Raw genomic sequence first — 18,659 nt, 5'->3', positions numbered from 1 at the left:
TAAAAACAGAATTAGAATCACTATAAAATGCAGTTCAAATGAATTTCATATCTTGCCCTCAACAAGAAGAAGGTCGTCAATGCCAGCAAGTGGTATTACCAAAAAGTGTACAGGGTAGACCTTGTTTTACCTTCCAGGTATAAGTATGAAAAAATTACCCACAAAGTACTATCAACGTTAGCAATAGACACTACTTCCACATTCCAGTTTAAGGCCTTGTTTATAAGATGAAAGTCACAGACAATATAACTTTCTTGGAAAATATAAAAATGATGCATGATGCTTCATTAATTAATGATTCATGTAAACGTGAAGTTTCTTGAAAATGAAAATTGCTTTAATCGGCAAAAAGGTTGAAGCTGTTAAAAGGTGAACAAAGCAATGAGCATCATCTATCTTGATTCTTTGCTGAAAAATGGTTTGCACTTATCCAATTTGACAGACAAAATATTGACTTAGTCCTTAGAAGATCATCCATACAACAAAACAAAAGCCACTGAACTAAAAGCCATCAAAGAAAACTACCATTTACATGAGAACTGTATTGGAGAAAAAGACATACACCAGGCCTCATAGGTCAGCACTGAAAGAGTTGTTTATCTGCAAACCGTAGAACAAACTCAACATTCCAGAACAAGTGCAGCAATTAGAACAACCAGCAAGTGAGCCCATGACAAAAGTGTAGAGGGGAGAATAGCTGAAATGGAATGTGATTCAAATAAATCTGTGCAATCTCTCTCAATTTTCTTATGTATATGCAGTGTGCTAGCTACAGCAATTGTTTGATCAATGGTTTCAATACAACACGATCATCACACACAAAGCTCCATCAAATCATGACTTTCCCGTTCATGTTGACAAGTGCATCCTGCATGTTCCCTAAAGGAATCCATACTCCTTTCCCTGATAGAGCTATAGAGTATCAATATAAACCAACCAATTAAAAGATTCCCATTGCATGGCTCACCCTAACAGAGAGAAATATTAGATACAGAGATATTAGGCCAAAACCCAGCATCTTGTTTGGGCACATGTCGCTCCGTCGTAACACAACAAGAGCCCAGATGAGTCCTGACATAAGAAAACCTATTGTACAAACCAAGGACCTATCATGTGGGAGCTCATAGGAAGCAGGCACCATCGATGATGCCTTAAGCAGCATAGACATCCCCAAACCAGCAAGCGTGTTGAACATAGGCCCAGCATAGCATCCCGACATGGCAAGCTGCACTCCATCTCGTCCACTCATAGCTAAAGCAACATTTGACATCAAATCACCCATTGAATTACCCCATGCCAATACTGTCAGTCCAAGAATAGATGGATTAATGCCCAAGATTATACCAAAGGCCACCAAAAGCGCAACTAACTCATTAGCAACAATATAGAACCATGTTATGCTCATTATAAAACCTCCTACTACCCATGGAAACAAAAACCTTCGGGGTGGGCGATCAGTGTCCGTGTATAGGAAGGCAAGGGATGCGAGCGCAACACCAATGATACCACCTACAACATAAGCAGCTATACTACCTTTGGATCCCTCACTGTCACGATTGCTCCATAGAAATGCCAACAGAAGAGGTGCTAAAAAAGCACTAGCAACCGCATATCCTTTTGACCACCTTTCTTCCTCAACAATCGGAATTGTTAATCTTCTTGGAACCGACAAAGGCATCTCCATCCAGAAAATTAACTTGGAACAAGAGACAAACGAGGTTTCCACCTGTCCTTCATCACTCCAACCCCATAAAGGCCTAGCATTCTCAAATGAATTAGCCCTACTGACCTGATTCGAATAAATAGCCACATGCGAAGCCCACATCCACTGAGGTAATGAATTATGCCATCGTGGCATCTCATCATTAATATCTTCTTCCAGAAGAGAACCGTAAATAGATTCATTCTCTTCAATACTATGAGAAAAGATGCTCCCTCTAACCGGAAGCAATGGAGTCACAATATCCAACTTCAATATCCGAGCATGCTTCCTCAAAATCTCATTTGCCGCCACGGTGAATGCATAAACCACATAAATTGAAACAAACATGAATGCTCCCCAAACAGGCACCCTCCCAACAATCAAGATCATGGACAAAGACACCAATGTCAACAGGAAGAAGGCAATATCTCGGATGAAACATTTCCTATCAATCTGAACATTCTTCTCCGCAACACATAAGGAAACGGCCCCGACAACTATGCAAGTAACAAAGACTGCTCCACCCAATACACTATTGAGACCAACATCTCCGGTGCCGGTCCCCAAGAAAGATGCTATGCTAGCAAAGACATCGGGAGCGCCATTTCCAAGTGGGAGGAGGGTGACCCCAGCAACGGTCGCAGGAAGCTTCAGTAAGCTGGAGAGCTTCTCTAGATTGCAACAGAAGTAATCAGCAGCCGTATTTCCCAGCATATAAAACAGAGCTGCTAGCCATAGGCCAAGCATGGCGAAGCCCAAAACACGAAATTTATCGCAATTGCAGTAGAAAAAAGTGAGGTAATCAATGAATCCACCGGAATGGCACTGCCAATGGGCCTTCAAGAAGTCACATTGGGTGACAAATCCATCGTGCTGGGCTAGTCCATCGCACGATTCCGTGGGATTCTCAAAGGATTCAAAATTCTCATTCATCTCATCAATTTGGGTGGCCCCATTGGTTGAGTTGGTGAGAGGAACCTCCGAGATCCGGCGATGAGGAAAACGATTGGATTTTGAAACCCAAGGAGAGGAAAAATCGGACTTTTGGTGGAGGAAAGGGTTCCTGAGAACGTCCTCTTTGCTGTAGAAGAAGAAAAGCAGTACCAGAGCACATAATCCATTGAATACCGCACGAAATCTACCAGGAGGCCTGGTGATCATCTCCATTCCTATATCTCCAGCCGATTCTATAATAACCCTAAATCAGATATCTAGGGTTTGGATGCATGAGAATCCTAGAGAATTCAAACCCTGGGTATTCGAATTGGAGGATCCAGCGATGCGGGAGAGTTGGGAAATGGGGAGAGACTAGGTTCGATGGGAAATTTAGAGTTTTAGGAACTAAAAAAGGTGGGGTTTGGCACGGAATTAGGTTTCCAGAGAAGCGTACCTAGGCGACGAGCAGCGAAGCTTCTCACGCGAAGGGGACGAAGCGGAAACGTGTTGCCTCTTCCCCGGCGCGTTTTGCGTGCAAGACCCCGAAGGCGAGGATGGTATAATTACTTCCCGGTACGCAGAACATTTTTCGTAGGTCCATATGAGCCGGGCATATGGAAGACATCCAAGTCTGTTGGGAACTTGCAGATGTAGCCAAAAATTTTGAGTGAGATTTTGTTTTATTAAAAAAATCAACCGCTTGAAAACGTGGTTGAGATTGATTTAATAACAATTAAATCTTTATTTTTATTAAAAAAATAATTAAATCTTTATATCTCTTCCTTTATCATGTCCCATTCAGATGAGTTTTATAAACAATTAGATAAAACTAGCAATTCATATTCACGAATCGTAAACACACTATATCGATCTTGAGATATAACATAGCTTAGCTCAATGCAAATACGGTCTGTTTAATTAAATAGGTCGATTTGTAGAATATGAATACGATACGAATATACATGGATTGACATGATACAATTTATCTGACACGATTAATAATCATATTGACGGATCAATATACGACCCATCTAATGATCCGTTTAACTATTTGACTTATTTATAAAATTTAATTAAAATAATAAAAATTTAATCAAAAAATTAAAATAATATAAAATTAATTTAGTTACCTGCTATGCTAATTCATGGTTCTGAATTTCATCATTGTTTGTTTTAGGTTAGGATTATAATTTATTAATTTTTTTCATTTATCCTCAAGTAATTTTAATATAAATATGTTAAACATATTTAAACGTGTTGTGTAATCCGTTAACTTGTTTTAACTCATTTAGTTAAATAGATCAAAATGAATTACGTAGGTCAACCCGTTTAAGATATGAATTTATCTTGTCATAAACAGGTTGACTCATTTATAATCTGAATCCATCTATTCCAAATCTGAATCTGCCTAAGTACATGTAGTATCGTGTCTGTATCAACGGATCATGTCGTAAATTGCCAGCCCTACAATTAGGCCAAAAAATCATTCTGCTATCCCATGGTGATTCACATCTCATTGTCCATATATAAAGGTTTAGATCATGAATGCAATTTCTTTAAATTTAAGAAGCTAATTGCTAATCTCTTCTAAAGTCATATAAAACATGTGGTGAATTAGAGATGGTATATATGGCAACAGGCTAACGTTCACAAAAAACATGGGTGCGTTTGGCATATTGCCTAAAAATAGTATTTTTTATGACTTTTAAAGCAAACAAGCACTCTAAAAATTATTTATTTTATAATATTATCTAAAAAAAAATTATACAAGAAAAAACTTAAAAGTAGTTTTTAGGAGGAGCTAGAGAAATCTGGCTTCCCTGTTTTCTCTTTTTATAAAGCAGAAGCAACAAATGACATGCCCAAGCATCATTGTTGCTGCTGCATATGCAATACACTCATTTCATCATACCTTGGAATGCTTTTCAACTCATGCTCATAATTATAACTTCAACATCAGAGAAGCCTAAGCATCATTGTTGCTACTGCATGTTTAATCCACTCTTATTTCATTATTCCTTGGAAGCTTTTCAACTCATGCTTGTAATCATACGCACTATAACTTCAACCATTGCCATTCCTTGTGAATCATGTAAAGCTAGAACAACATAAAGCACCCCTTTTTTTTTTTTTTTGTGGTCTTTTTGTGTTTATATTGATAAGAATATGCATGACTCGAGCTTCCGCCGATCAACCCTATGATTCGGTGTGTGATTTTCATTGTCTTCAATACTTACATAGCAAAGAAAATTTAAGTACCATTATCTGGGCATGTGATGAATGAAGTGTGTTTACTTCTAGAAAAATATTGTTATGTGGACCAACATATTTCCTCCACCACAGATTCTCAACATGGCATGGTATGGGGAGAGGTTTGGTGCAATGCGCATGGAGTTGGTTGCTGGCCCTTCTTAAAGTGCCATTCCAGAGTCATGTTCAAATGGAAACAAAATGGAGACCTGCATTGAGCTCTGTGGCTTTTCTCTGAATATGAAGTACAGCAAGATCCCGAATCAGGCCTACTAAATAAGCCTTAAACATGTAGGTCCAACTAAAGTTTAGTTTAGGCAATTATAAATTATTTAACTTGGAGGAAGTCAAGGGATTAATGCTTGTTAAGGTCCTTTGGAATTCATAAAATTTTGTAGGCATGGTGCCTTTTATCATAGTAGCAGGAGTAGAATGCAAAAGTTGCATCCGCTAAAAATTTATATGTAATATAAATTAATTATCATTGAGTGCTTTAGCTTTAAAATATTGGGTATGCGATACCTTATATAGGTTCCTCTTAGGTAAAGTATTGCTGAACCTATGAAGCTGAAGTGAGGTGGCTACCTACCTTTTGGCACTAATAAATAGTCCATTTATGCTGAGGTTGGAGAACCAATATAACCTTCTAGCAAGGTTTAGAAACTAGTAAATCATTGTAATATGCCTGAATTTATCAAAAATATTATTTCAAATATTTGCTTTTGTAGCATGATTTTGAAATTAATGTAAAGAGTAAAAGTTACTCTCATTCCGATAAATTTTAGGACTATGATCTCATATTTTTGTTACTCAATGATGTTATTCTTCATGTTGATGGGAATAAGTAATGAATATGTGATGGTCACATATCTCTGGTATTGCCAAGTTGGCCATTTTTGTAAGCCAAAAATAAACAAGTAATACAAAGAAGAGTTCTTTGTCTATATAATTTTGAATTATATAGAACTTGTAAATCTTGTCTCATGGATAAAATGACCAAGATCCTATTTACTAGATATGAAAAAAAGATGCGAATAAATTATTAGGTCTTGAACATATGGATGTTCAAAGATTAATAATATCTCGACCCAGAGATGAACACTTCATATCAGATATGGTGTGTTCTCTAATATGCTTCACAAATTTTATTGTCTCATTCTGGGAATATGTCTTAAAAATTGCTGTCCTGATTTTAGATACCAACAAAGTCTGTAACTAACACTCCATATAAGATATAGAAAGGACAAAAGGCAAGTTGCCCAACTTATGTGAAAAGAGTTGATGTATATAAATTTGTGCCAAAATAAGTTCATATATATTTATAGATTATTCTAAAGAATAGTATGAGATACTGTTTCTACCATCCTACTAGACAAAAGGTATTTTGCCAGTAGGTATGCCATCTTTTAGGAAAAAATTTTTTTCTAAGGAGATAATGGGGGGATAATTGAACTTGAGAAGTTCAAGACCTATGAACTATCCTAACATATGGAGTGTCCACAAGTTGATCCTCAACCAAATGTACTCATTGATAAGGTATAATTATGAAACACATCTCTTCACCGAAGATCAATTTGAGTGCGTCATGTACCACTCAAATATAGATTTGTCATTGAGAATGACAATACACCATACATATTGTGAATAATATTTTCTTGATCTATTCGAAAATTATCATAAGTAGGGATTCTGATAGTTGGTCTAAAATCATGACATCCGAATTGAACTCCATGTACATCAATCAGGCATAGACTATCAATTATTACCTCCCTCCACCTCTGAAAAGTATAAGGCCACAAATGAAATTCTCGAATTCAGCTACCCCTGATACTAATTTATGTCTCAAATGGACCAACTTCTAGAGATTCTTGTAATCATTCTACGATAACTGATTAACTCACAGATTATACTTTCAAACAATCTATAATCTATCCATCAAAATTTGCTGATATCGTAAAGGTTGTGTTTTTTTTTCCTTGCACATACTATTCCATGGAATGGTATGCAGCTACATCAATCTTTTTTGGCACGTTTATATGGCTCTCATTGTTTTCATTTTACAACTTTACTTAGAGTTCATTTCCGAACTGCCTGTAAACAAGTGTTTTTCCCCTTAAACAGAACTTTGTTATTTATGCTAATAGCAAATTCATAATTATCTTTTGCATTTTCTTTGATGTTTATTTATAAGAACTAAATCCTGAACAGACATTTCCAGGTAGACATAATGAAGGAATCAAGTCATGCAAGCCCGAAGTCAATAAAAAATAGTTTGGTGGGTTCAATCATAGTTCTCCCTGAAACTTTTAATATTGCTACTTGTGTCCTTCAACACAGTGCCAACCAATGATCTCTTAAGTTCCATTATCCCTTCAGTTGTCTTGCTTCCAACTTGAAAGGCATGTTCTGGGTCAATGCGTTGCTTGTCTTCGGTTCAAGCGTATGTAATTTGTGTTGCGTGGAGTAAAGAAAGAAGTATCCTCTCCGTTAGCTTAATAATTTTATATCAAAATTTTTGTTTGATTTATATAAGATTGACAGATGATATGCTTCGCACGCACCATCAGTAACATACTGAGAGAGACTTGCAAGAAAAAATGGCAAAATACAATAAATATCTAGGAACTTAATGAGACTTCTGACAAAAGTTTGGGAAACTTCGCACTGGTTTCATGGAATTGTCTGTAGCTCGTATTTAGAAACTCAATTATTCAACAACGACAATAACGAATATGATTAAAAATGCTGGATATTGTTTTTTAAATGTCAGTTTATTTAGAAGGTTTGAACTCCATTTTCCAATAAAATACATCCACATTAATAGGCTGGTAATATTGAATATTATATTCAGATATTTGTAGATTCCCCATATGATAATTTGTTGTCGATAACAATGGATTGTGCCAATACATGTCCAATGGAAGGTTTTCATATCTACATCAAGTGGGCCGAATGCTGATGTGGATGCATCAATGGCACGTTCTGAGGAAATCTCTTCATTGCAAGTTGCGACCAGCTTGCTCCATCAATTTATAGGGGAATACTACCATGGTTGTGGTTTGTGACAATTTTTAATTAATGGAGGATGAATATTGGAAAGTAGAGATTGACTTAAAAGATATTTAAGTAGCATGAGCTAGAATGACTGGATTGTTTAATAAGTAATGATTGAATGATGAATCACAAGGTTACTTTATTTTTGATTAAATTAACCTTAATGGAATGCGAATATACTTGGAGAAGAGAAGAGAACATAGAGTATACGATTAGGTTTGCTAAGGCAATTTTAATACAAAGGTTGTCGAGGCTTGGTATTCTGGCAGCTTCCTTTGGATGCAAAGATAAAAGTCCTTGCTAGAACATTCATTCTAAAATAAAAATGAATCCAAATATAACAGTCCAGTAATTTATTCTAATATCAATTATCCTTGGCTTAAGGAAGCAATGGATGTTTAACTGCAGCAAACCGTTTTGTTTTGGTAGGAGAAGGAAGGTTATGCCTCTTTAGAAGATAAATAATAGCATCACTATTACCAAATCTAATGGAAGCCATACATAATCTTGTTGTAGCTTATAGCTTCTCTTGAAAAATCTCTCATTTCTTTTATATATATGCGAGTGTGTGTGTAATTTTTTTATTGAATTAGAATGTAAAACTTTAATGGAAAACGTTATCAGTAATTCCTTACCTTGATTAGGTGACGACTATAGAGGAATCGCCTTTCATAGAAAATTAGTGTTTTTGTAAAGTCACCGTTCTCCCACCATCTTATGAATGTAGATTAAATACTATTTTTGCAGCCATCACTTCTTCCATTGCATTTTCAAACTTCACTTCTTTCATGTGATGCGCATGAGGCCACACACATCTTATGCATTTTGATTTATATGCCATTAGTCTAATAAATATTGAAGCCAACCACCCTCAAAATATCAAGCTTGATATCCTATATGTAAAATCACTTTGCCATACTTAACATCAAAGCCACTCAATCTTCCCCTGCTAAGTTGATCATCGTCAACAACAATAGGCACATCTAAACTTAATACATTCAAGAAATCTCTGAATGATTGCCAACATCGATAGAAGTCATTCTTCGATAAATGAGAGAATTTATTAGCGTGTTTGGTTGGGAGAGTTGGGATTTAAAATGAAAATAAAAATGAGTGTCTTTCACTACAGTCGTTTAGTTGATAGAGTCTCATTCCTATTTTCATTCTAAGGGAACAAAAATGCCTCAATCTTTCAAAATGCAATTTTGACTCTATCCCCAACATTCAAATTTCATTCTACTAAATTTATTTTAAAAATTAATTTTTTAAAAATATTCTTTTATTTAATTGATTCTTAATGTATCATAAACTATGATAATTTTAATTTTTATTCTAATCTATTTAAAAAAAAAAAAGGAGAGAGAGCGTGCCATGGGAGTACATGGGCATGGGGTAATGAACAAGGATTTTCTTGGTATAAAAAAATGGCAGATGGAATGGAGGGTGAGAGGATATGGCGTAATTTCAAAATTGCCATTTTATATATAGCATAGATAATCATAGATATCGTGAGATGACATGGCGTAATTTCAAAACGGCCAGTTTATATACATTATAAATAATCATAGATATTTAAAATCCAGGAACGTTTTTGAGAGCAGAAATATAACATTTGGAAAATGGAATTCTTCCATTTTTCAAGTTCCATGCATTGATCAAATCTTACAAGAACCTTGACACTAAGGAAACTAGTAGAAATTTGAGTGCCAGAAAAACTGAGTTTTAAAACTAACATTCTAACCTTAATTAAGCCTAGATTTAACCAGAGGTTTTTGGAGAAACTTTCTTATTTGAGAGTCTATCCCACTCGAATCCAATCGTCTCGACGATCTTTTTTTTTTTCCCCTTGCCTCGAAGGCTTATTTCGCTGTCTTCAACTAGCCAGGGTCGAGAAGCAGCTCTCGGTCCGGACCAGTGGAGACCGAGCGCTGGCGGTGGTGGCGGCGATGACGGCCCCTCCCTTCCGAAGGGGACTATCGGGGGTGGATCGCCCCACCCGCGGCGAGTCGAGGCTCCGGCGGAGGAGGTGCCGCACGGCAGCGATGAAGTGCTCCGCGGGATCGACTGGCGATGCTGCGGCGGCTCGAAAGTTCCGACAGAAGCTCACTTGCCGGGTCATCGCCTCTTCCGTCGTGATCCGCCGCCCCGACCGTCCGATCTCGTCCTCCACCGCCTCCCCGCAAAGCCCGCACACCCACCGCCCCGCGTATCGCTCCCGCACCCGCGCGATGTACCCCGGTGTGCACTCCTCCGTCAGCCCGCAGCACTCGCACGCCGCCGCTTCGACCACCTCCATCTTCTCTTCCCCCGCCGCCGCCTCCCCGCTCATCACCGTCGCCGACATCCTTTCTGATCCCAAATCCAAAAAAGAAACTCAAATCAAACAAAAACTAAGAAAAATCTCCCGATCTATATCGATCTACACCTTGATCAATCCCAAGTGACAGAATCGTACCGATTTCCGAAGCTTTTCCTTGCGATTTCTTCGATAAATGGTACGAGATCCACTGGAGATTCGGTCTTGATCCTTCGGCTATCTCTCCTTCTCACAGACGGCGGAGTCTTCGTTTTGGTCCTCTTGTCCGGCCACCGCCGGCGCCGCCTTCGTGGTCTCGTCTTCGAGAAGGGAATTCTCCATCTCAAGTTCGGATTATTTTTCGATCGATCGGATTATAAAAACGAATCGAGATGAAATTTGGGAGAATATTCTCCAATTTCGATTTCGATTCGAATCGATCGCGTCCTCCTCTTCTCCGACTCCCTCCCAGTTCTAATCTTTCCCGTTCCATTCTACTCATTTTAAGGGCTTAATTGGCGGAGAGAGTGGGGCCCGGGAGGGGACATCGAGAGGTGGTGCCACGTCATCGAGGATCGCTGGCATTAGATGCTGGCAAGGAGGATGACAGCTGTCGCCAGTTGGGTGTAGACAAGTCGCAGCTTGCGAGGTGGGGTAGGGTTTCTTGGTTGCGGGCGAATGGGTGGATGCCACGTCAGCTGATGGAAGGCGGTTGGTAATGTGTCCGGTTTTGATTTGGTGAAGTAGGCCTGGCAGGTGGGGTCTGCTCGTCTGTCTCCAATCAGACACACACTTTGTTTATCGATTGATAAGTTTGCGTCTTCGTTAGTTGGCATGGTGCGATGGGTGACGGTAGGTGACCCCGTTCATGCACGCAAAAGGTTGCTGAATTGATACCATCCATGTCTAATTGATTGATGATTAAAAATGGCACTCATCTCACATTAATACTTTTATATCCAGGACTCAGGAGTTTCCCATTACTAAGGTTTTAAATTATTTGTGCTCCATAACAAAAATGTACTTCACTTTATGTTGTTACAAATATATAGATTGTTCAGATAGAGATGGAACGTGGTTTTCTCATATAATTTCGTAAAATGATATGTCATGGATATGTCAATATTGATTTCAACCAAAGTAATTTTGTTTTCAAGATACAATGATCAGGATAGTGCCATGAGTTTCAATGATAACCATTCAATCGTTTACCCATCTCCTTTCTCTTACTTCAAATGTGGTTTAGATTCACATCAAGACCATTAATATGATGCACTGTCATCCGCGTTGTGTATTTGTTTTGGATAAGATGTTTTCCATGAGTGACATGAATTTTTGTACATAATAACTATTAATTAGCTTCTTAAATTTTTATTAGACAAGTATCAATAAATGTAGTCATCAAATACCTACAAGAGAATGATAGCACCAGATCATGCTACTGTTGGAGATCATGCTATTATTGGAGAGAATTTAAAAAGAAAATTTATTTTTTTTAAATTTTTTTTTCAAATATTTTAATCCAATTTTTTAATTTTATCATTTAAATGTATATTACTATATTTTTAATTTTTGATTATTAGATTTTTAATTATAGATCTTAATGGGTTAGTAAAAATCCAAACGATCATATGTATTTATTCTTATTTTTATTTTTTCACCATTGATCTTCTTACTAAATATCTTAATAAAAATTCAAACGGTCATAAATAATCATATTGGATAGCTATAAAATGATCGTCTTGAGATTCGATTTTAGACATCTTATCAAATCTCTCCCTCTCTTTTTTAAATTTTTTTCATCAAATCTTTTCTTTGTTATTATTTTTTTAAATACCAAAAGAATCTTCATCAATTTTCTTTACGATCGTGCTCGAGATGGAGGATTTCGATTGTATCTTGGAATGATTTTTTCGGATTTTACTACACGAGATATGAGAATATACCTTAGGACAGTGACTAACATGTTTCCGAATTTGATCGTTTTTATTTTTTATTATTCTGTCAATAATTTATAATTTTTATAAAATAAAATTTTGTTAGTTTTGTTTAATCTTTTAGATCACATCAAAAATTTTACAATCTAAGACATATATATATATATTAAAGAAATAGGTTACACAACAGTTTAACTTTATATAATATACTATATGCTTTTAATTTAGCGCCTGTTCAATTAGGTTCCATGCTTAACATATACAGTATGATGGTTTTAGCATCTCCATGAAAAATTGAGGCCAATGCATTCATGTAGTCCTTCTGCCGTATGCTGGCTTGTACTATTAGGATTTCAATAACCCAATTTGTAGCTTCAAGTCGTTATACAAGATATATGAATCAACGCTCTAAATGACTTGGGTAGGGTAGCAGAAAACAAAACTCTGCAATTTGCTCATATCTTTGAAGTCACCATCATGGGCAACCAAGTCTCGTTGTGATCACAAGTTTTTATTCGGAGGAGAAAATCCATAATTTGCCTTAGCTGGACAGCATTGACTGCTAAACCAATAGGAACCAATTTTCAAACATTGCTTAAGCCTAACTGGCTATCCAGTAATAAGCAATAAGAAAGCTTGATGATTCACAATGTTCATAACTAGTTAGCACATTCCCCTATTAAACATAGTTAAATACACACACATGTTTGCAAAAATGCACACACTAAAAAGATACTTTTACCTGATCCAAGTATTTAGTGACATGTTATCGAGTTGCCTTCTGATATCTATAAGGTCCGATACACCAACTACTCTTATTCAAAAAGTTCAGCTATTTATTTTTTATGTACCAAATTGATGGGGGAGGTCTTTGGTACTATAAATTTTTAGATTCCATTACTGGGGGTTGCATCACTCAAGATTCAAACCTAAAATCTCAATTTGCTGAATATAAGGGTACGACCACCGGACAAATCCAAATTCATTATATTGTTAAGATATTTTCACTGTCCTTAAACTTTAGGGCTACTATTATTGCATTTAAGTTTTGATATTTTTTTTGAAGAATTTATTATTATTATTGTTGTTGTTGTTGTTGTTGTTGTTTGTGTATTTTTTTTTATATTAAATATTATAAAATATCGATTCAAATAGCCACTGTATATATCCTAGAAGCAAAATCAAATTTAAACACCATTTGGATAAGGTTCAGCTTGTCATGAGCAGCGAGCATCTTAAGAAATGTAATGCTCTCTGCATCTAGACCCTGAGTTTAATGCTATGGCTTTATTTGTTAGAAAAGTGAAAGTGAAATTTTCTCATATGTTTTCATCATCATTGTTATTTATTTGAATAATGTTGGTAAATCCTAAAATCCCTGCAGTGAAGTGAATAGTGGCTTCTAGTTCCTGTAAAAATCTAGAGTGGGTCTATAAAAATATGTTTTCATATCCTATGTGATTTATTGTCATATGTTCAAAAATTATGGAGGGGAGATTTTTTTTTTTTTTTTTATCTATCTGCCTCACAAAAAATTTAAATAAAATCAAGATTTTAGAGTTTTTTTTTTTTTTTTATCTATCTGCCTCACAAAAAATTTAAATAAAATCAAGATTTTAGAGTCATCAAGGGAGATGGGGCTTAGTCTATAACAAATTTTTCAATAGTGGAAACCCAATTTCGGTGATAGGAGATCTTTTGAAAAGATTCAATATGATAATAACAAACTGATTGGTTGGTCAGGGAGCATATGTGATTTATCTAATATAAGAGTTATAAACTCCATCTCATCTCTATAGTGATTAGTGCTCCTATGTAGTGGTTAGGAAGAGTTTATCTCTATACATGAACGTAGATATGAAACATGGGCTATGTCTAGTAACTCTCATGAAAATTAAGATACATGTGTAAAACTACTAATGCACAAACTCGCGATGGAGAATTCTATACCATGTATGTAGTAATTGAAGTTTGGTCAAAAGAATAAAATTTAAGATCTGATTCATTCCGATTCTTTGATATGAAAATTATTCAGACTAAGTGAGGTTAAATCTTGTAAAGACACCTTACTTATTACATAGTATAAGCATCTAGTAACTCAAATTTTTTCTAAAATTTTCTTCCAAATATTTTAATCTAATCTTTTAATTTTATTATTTAAATATTTATTATCATATTTTTTATTTTTAACTGTTGAGCTCCTAATTATAGGCCTTAATGGATCAAAAAAAGCCTAAACGATCATATGTATTTAATTTAATTTTTATTTTCTGGCCGTTGGACTTCTTATTAAAAATCTTGATAGGTCAATAGAAGTCCAAACAATCATAAACAGTTATATTGGATGTCTATAAAAGGACCATCTTGAGATCCAATTTTAGACATCCCATATAAACCTCTTTCTCTCTTTCTCTAATTTTTTCTTTTCAAATCTTTTCTTTATGATTATTTTCTGGATGTTGAAAAAATTTTCATCAATCTCCTCCACAGTCGTGCTCGAGACGGAGGATTTCGGTCATATATTGGGATGATTTTTTTTAATTTTTTTGCATGAAGAATGAAAATATATCTTAGAACAACATCTCATGTGCTTCTGAATTGGTTATTTTTATTTCTTATTATTTTATAAATTATTTATAATTTTTTAAAATAAAATTTTATTAATTTTGTTTAATCTTCAAAATCACATCAGAAATTCTTTAAGGCACGTCCAATAGCTACTAGTTCCCCCCCCACACCTACTGATCATCCCCTCCCCGATCTTATTTGTGGTCCCAATTTATATTTCTTTCATTCTAAAACCTTCAACTTCCAATTATTTAGAGGCTAATTCTATCCATCTTTGTCTCAATGTCTTCAAAACCCATCCTTTCCTCCCGGTCTCCTTCTGCGCGATCACATGGCTCAGTCTCCCTTGCATGATGTAACAGATTGATCTCCTTTCCAACTACCGGCAAGAGCTGTGTTTGTTCAATTGAGGTTGAAGAACCAATTCAAATCAGCTGAGATGGCGCAATCATCTCGGGTTAAATGAGACTACACTGGGATGAATCAAAGTCAACGGCCCAATTTAGGCTGGGCTGGACCTTTTTGAATCCATGGGACATTAGAAGAAAGGTTGCTGATATAACACCACCGTTGTCTAAACCATTTGTGCAATTGCAAGGCATGCCAAGAAGTGTAGCTTGAATTCCTGGCATCCCTTGCGGCAATTTAGTGACAAGATAAAAGATTAAATGGTTTGCAACCAAAGTTGAGTAAAATATGCTTTGACAAAGATGACTAAATTGGGTGGATGCTACATTTGTCACCTGTTCGTGTCCAGGGGGGATAGAAATAATATTGTTATTTATTGTCACTACCTTTCTCATGTCAAGGTTGGGTAATTTGCACGCAATCTGCCTTCCTTGGATGTGATAGCCATTTCTCTGGCTTTCTTTCTGGAGTTGAACCCCAATTCTCTGTCCCCTATCACCACTATTGGTAGAACTCTATCCTATCATGGAAAGTTGATGGGTCAGATTTACTATCTATTATTCTTACAGACGGCTTTATCACGTTATATATTTCCATTGCCACCTATCAGGTAAATGAGAAGGAATTGGTTTTTCTTTTCTTTTCTTTATTTTTTTTTTTGGGGTTGGGGGGGGGGGGGTGGGTAACAAGAAGGAATGATTGCGGCAAAGCCAAGGTCCAATGACTTGTCCACCCACGCGTCCCTCCAGAACCAATCAAGGAGAAGGAAGGAACAAGAGAGCTGCTTGGAGACCATGAGCATGGTATCCATTGTAGAAGCCTGAGGGGTGAGCCGGCCACAAGACTTCGATCTATAGCACGATATTACTTTACCTTGGTCAGACTTAGACTGGTTTGGTAGTGGGCACTTTTGCCTACCTCTATTAAAATGCATCATGAGCTCATCAACTGATCTATACTGAGGCATGAAAGCTTCGAATCAACTATTGACAGATACATGTGAACTTATAGTTGAATGGACTGACATCACATACCAAAAACTAAGATTGGACCAATAGATGGAGGCTAGGTACTCTTACTAGATGCAAATTTCTACCTATATTGGCTAAAATCTAGCATGAGTTGACGTGGACTAAGAATTTTCAGGACTACATCAACCAATCCTGCTCATTGAGAAAAATGTTAGATCAGATCCTAATCGGTTTCAAGTGGAAACCTTGCTTCCTCTTTGAAATAGATATGAGCTGCGCTCTATTTACGGGTAGTATAAAGGAAGAAAAAGCATGGGAAGGGGAGGAGGAGGGAGAGTGTATGTGAGGAGGGGGGAGAGAGAGAGAGAGAGGGATTTGTGGGCTAAGGTTGGGTGGTTCAAACATTATATCAGCGACATATAGTATGAAAACAACTAAGCTTCGTTGTGGCCATCCATGAGCCAAATTTTGTAGTGGCTTTTCTATACTTGGCATATATTATTTAAAGATAAATTTATCAAAGCCAATGTTCAAATATACGCCCAATCTCATATGAATTTTTTTTCTTAAAAATTATTATTTTAATATATTAATATTTTTTTGATAAATCAGATAAATCATATTAGTTTAGTATGAGTATACCCAGCAAAATTAGAAAATAAAATATCCCTAAAATCAAAAGGAGTATTTGCTACATCGGTCCACAAGATATCTCCTAAGTGTTGAGCCACGAAGGAGGCGACTCAATCAGCTGCACCGTTTGTCTTTCGATAGATATGCCTGACTATTAGAAATGTGCATCCCATCAATATCCTCCGAATATCACACAGGAGAGGGTGGGTTTGGGTCCTTCTAACTCGATCTTGAATCCATCCAATTATTGTGATGGAATCACCCTCAATGATCAACCAGTCTGCCTCTCATAGATGATGCTTGCCCAAACAGCCCTCAGCTCTGCTCTAGGAGCCAAGTGTTGAATGGGTGACTACCAACCACTGCCATGAGTCTCACATTGAGCCCACAAATGATGTAGCCAATGCCACCACTGGCTCTAGTCATACTATTATTAAAGTTGATCTTAAAGAAACTCAAGGATGGGGGCTCTTAGGAGATAAAGATCAATCGATGCACTTAATGAGCAAATTGGAAGTTGTAGGTGTATTGAGCTATCAAAGTTATCCTATCAGTAACATATTTGGTGATCTCAACAACTTGTACTAGAACTCTTTCCAAAGTGAATGTGGTGGATTGCCTTCAACCCTCAAAAACTTAGTTGTTCTTGGCCAGACAGATCGAGTAAGCAATGTAGGCCTCTTTGATACCCCAAGATCTGGGGGGGGGGGCACTACTCATCCCTACATGCAAAGTCAGAATGAAAGTCTAGACAGACGCATCCCCCCAGACAAATACAAGACTGGTACCAAAGAGGCGCTGCACCTGCAGTATGTTTAGGCACTAGAAAAGTACGTGCGCAATTGTCTCTGTGTCACCCTCACGGCATAGACAAGTCAAAGGGATGTCCATCCCTCACACCCTCAAGATATCTCTAATTTTGCCAGCCCCATGCTAACTTCAAAAGGAAGATGCTGACTCGTGGATTCACCTCGAGTCTCCAAATCCAAGCTAACTCCAGTCTCCTGATCGGCTTCCCTCTATAAAGGTTGTAAAGATCTTGGTAGGTGCTCTAGTGGCACATGAGGACCTCCAAATCTGTACATCCTGGCAATCTTCAGTAGAGAACAGTAGAGATAGAACCTACTTCACTAAGTGGTCTCTAAATAGATGGTTACCATGGTGTATTCCATCTCCGCTCCTTAAGGTATAGCAAGTTGCATATCCGACCAGTCGATAGTGCCTCCATGTTGATGAGGATTAGCTAACAATCCAATGGAAGGTCGGATAACCAAGCATCAGATGAGATATCCATTGTTCATCCATCACCATCACTCAACTATCTTGTCTAGGAAAAGATCTTCGGTGATAAGCACAAATCTCCCTCCAAAAGAAAGAGCTGCTATGAAGAGCATGGACATCTGCAGCAGTAGTCCATGACCCATACTTAGCCCTCATCACTTAGCTCCACGAGCACCCAAGGTCTAAAAAAAACCCCATCGTATGCCTGGCAATCAAAGTCTTCCACCTATCCAACAAAGACTAGATGCCCAGTCTCCCCTCACTGATCAACTAGCATATGACGTCCTAAGCGATAAGGTGAACCCCACCTCTAGGTCCGTGTGAACCCCACAAGAAGCTTCGAAAATAGCTACCCAAGCCTAAACACAGAGGATCTCGATAGAATGGTATGGAAAGCAAGTATATCGGCATGGAGTTAAGAATTAACTACACCAACTCACTTTGCCTATCAATAGACAACACCTTGGCCTGCCAGCCATCCAATCTCTCCTCAATGCTCTACTCCATTGCGATGCACTTAGATCTTCACAACCTTCAACCAATGATTGGGACTCCTAAATAATGCCACACTCCATCTTGCTCTACCATTCCTAAGCACGCCCTAATCGCCTGCCTCATTTGAG

At 37.2% G+C, this 18,659-nt stretch overlaps 2 protein-coding genes across 2 annotated transcripts; both read right to left on the bottom strand.

Annotated features, from left to right (window-relative positions):
- Nucleotides 1-434: 434 nt before the first annotated feature.
- Nucleotides 435-3,222, bottom strand: LOC105056717 (cation/calcium exchanger 4). Its single transcript, XM_010939025.4, has one exon. The coding sequence runs from the start codon at nt 2,867-2,869 to the stop codon at nt 941-943; it is 1,929 nt and encodes a 642-aa protein (XP_010937327.1). The 5' UTR covers nt 2,870-3,222; the 3' UTR covers nt 435-940.
- Nucleotides 3,223-9,548: 6,326 nt separating this feature from the next.
- On the bottom strand, nt 9,549-10,692 carry LOC105056716 (uncharacterized). Its single transcript, XM_010939024.3, has 2 exons — nt 10,398-10,692; nt 9,549-10,291 (listed from the first exon to the last, which is right to left on the bottom strand). Exon 2 carries the CDS (start codon nt 10,284-10,286, stop codon nt 9,816-9,818), a length of 471 nt encoding a protein of 156 aa, XP_010937326.1. The 5' UTR covers nt 10,287-10,291; nt 10,398-10,692; the 3' UTR covers nt 9,549-9,815.
- Between the last annotated feature and the right edge of the window lie 7,967 nt (nt 10,693-18,659).

This window comes from Elaeis guineensis, chromosome 13, assembly GCF_000442705.2.
Source record: "Elaeis guineensis isolate ETL-2024a chromosome 13, EG11, whole genome shotgun sequence".
NCBI classification, from domain to species: Eukaryota; Viridiplantae; Streptophyta; class Magnoliopsida; order Arecales; family Arecaceae; genus Elaeis; species Elaeis guineensis.
The sequence above is the reverse complement of the archived record's forward strand: the minus strand, read 5'-3'. Positions and strand labels throughout refer to the sequence as shown.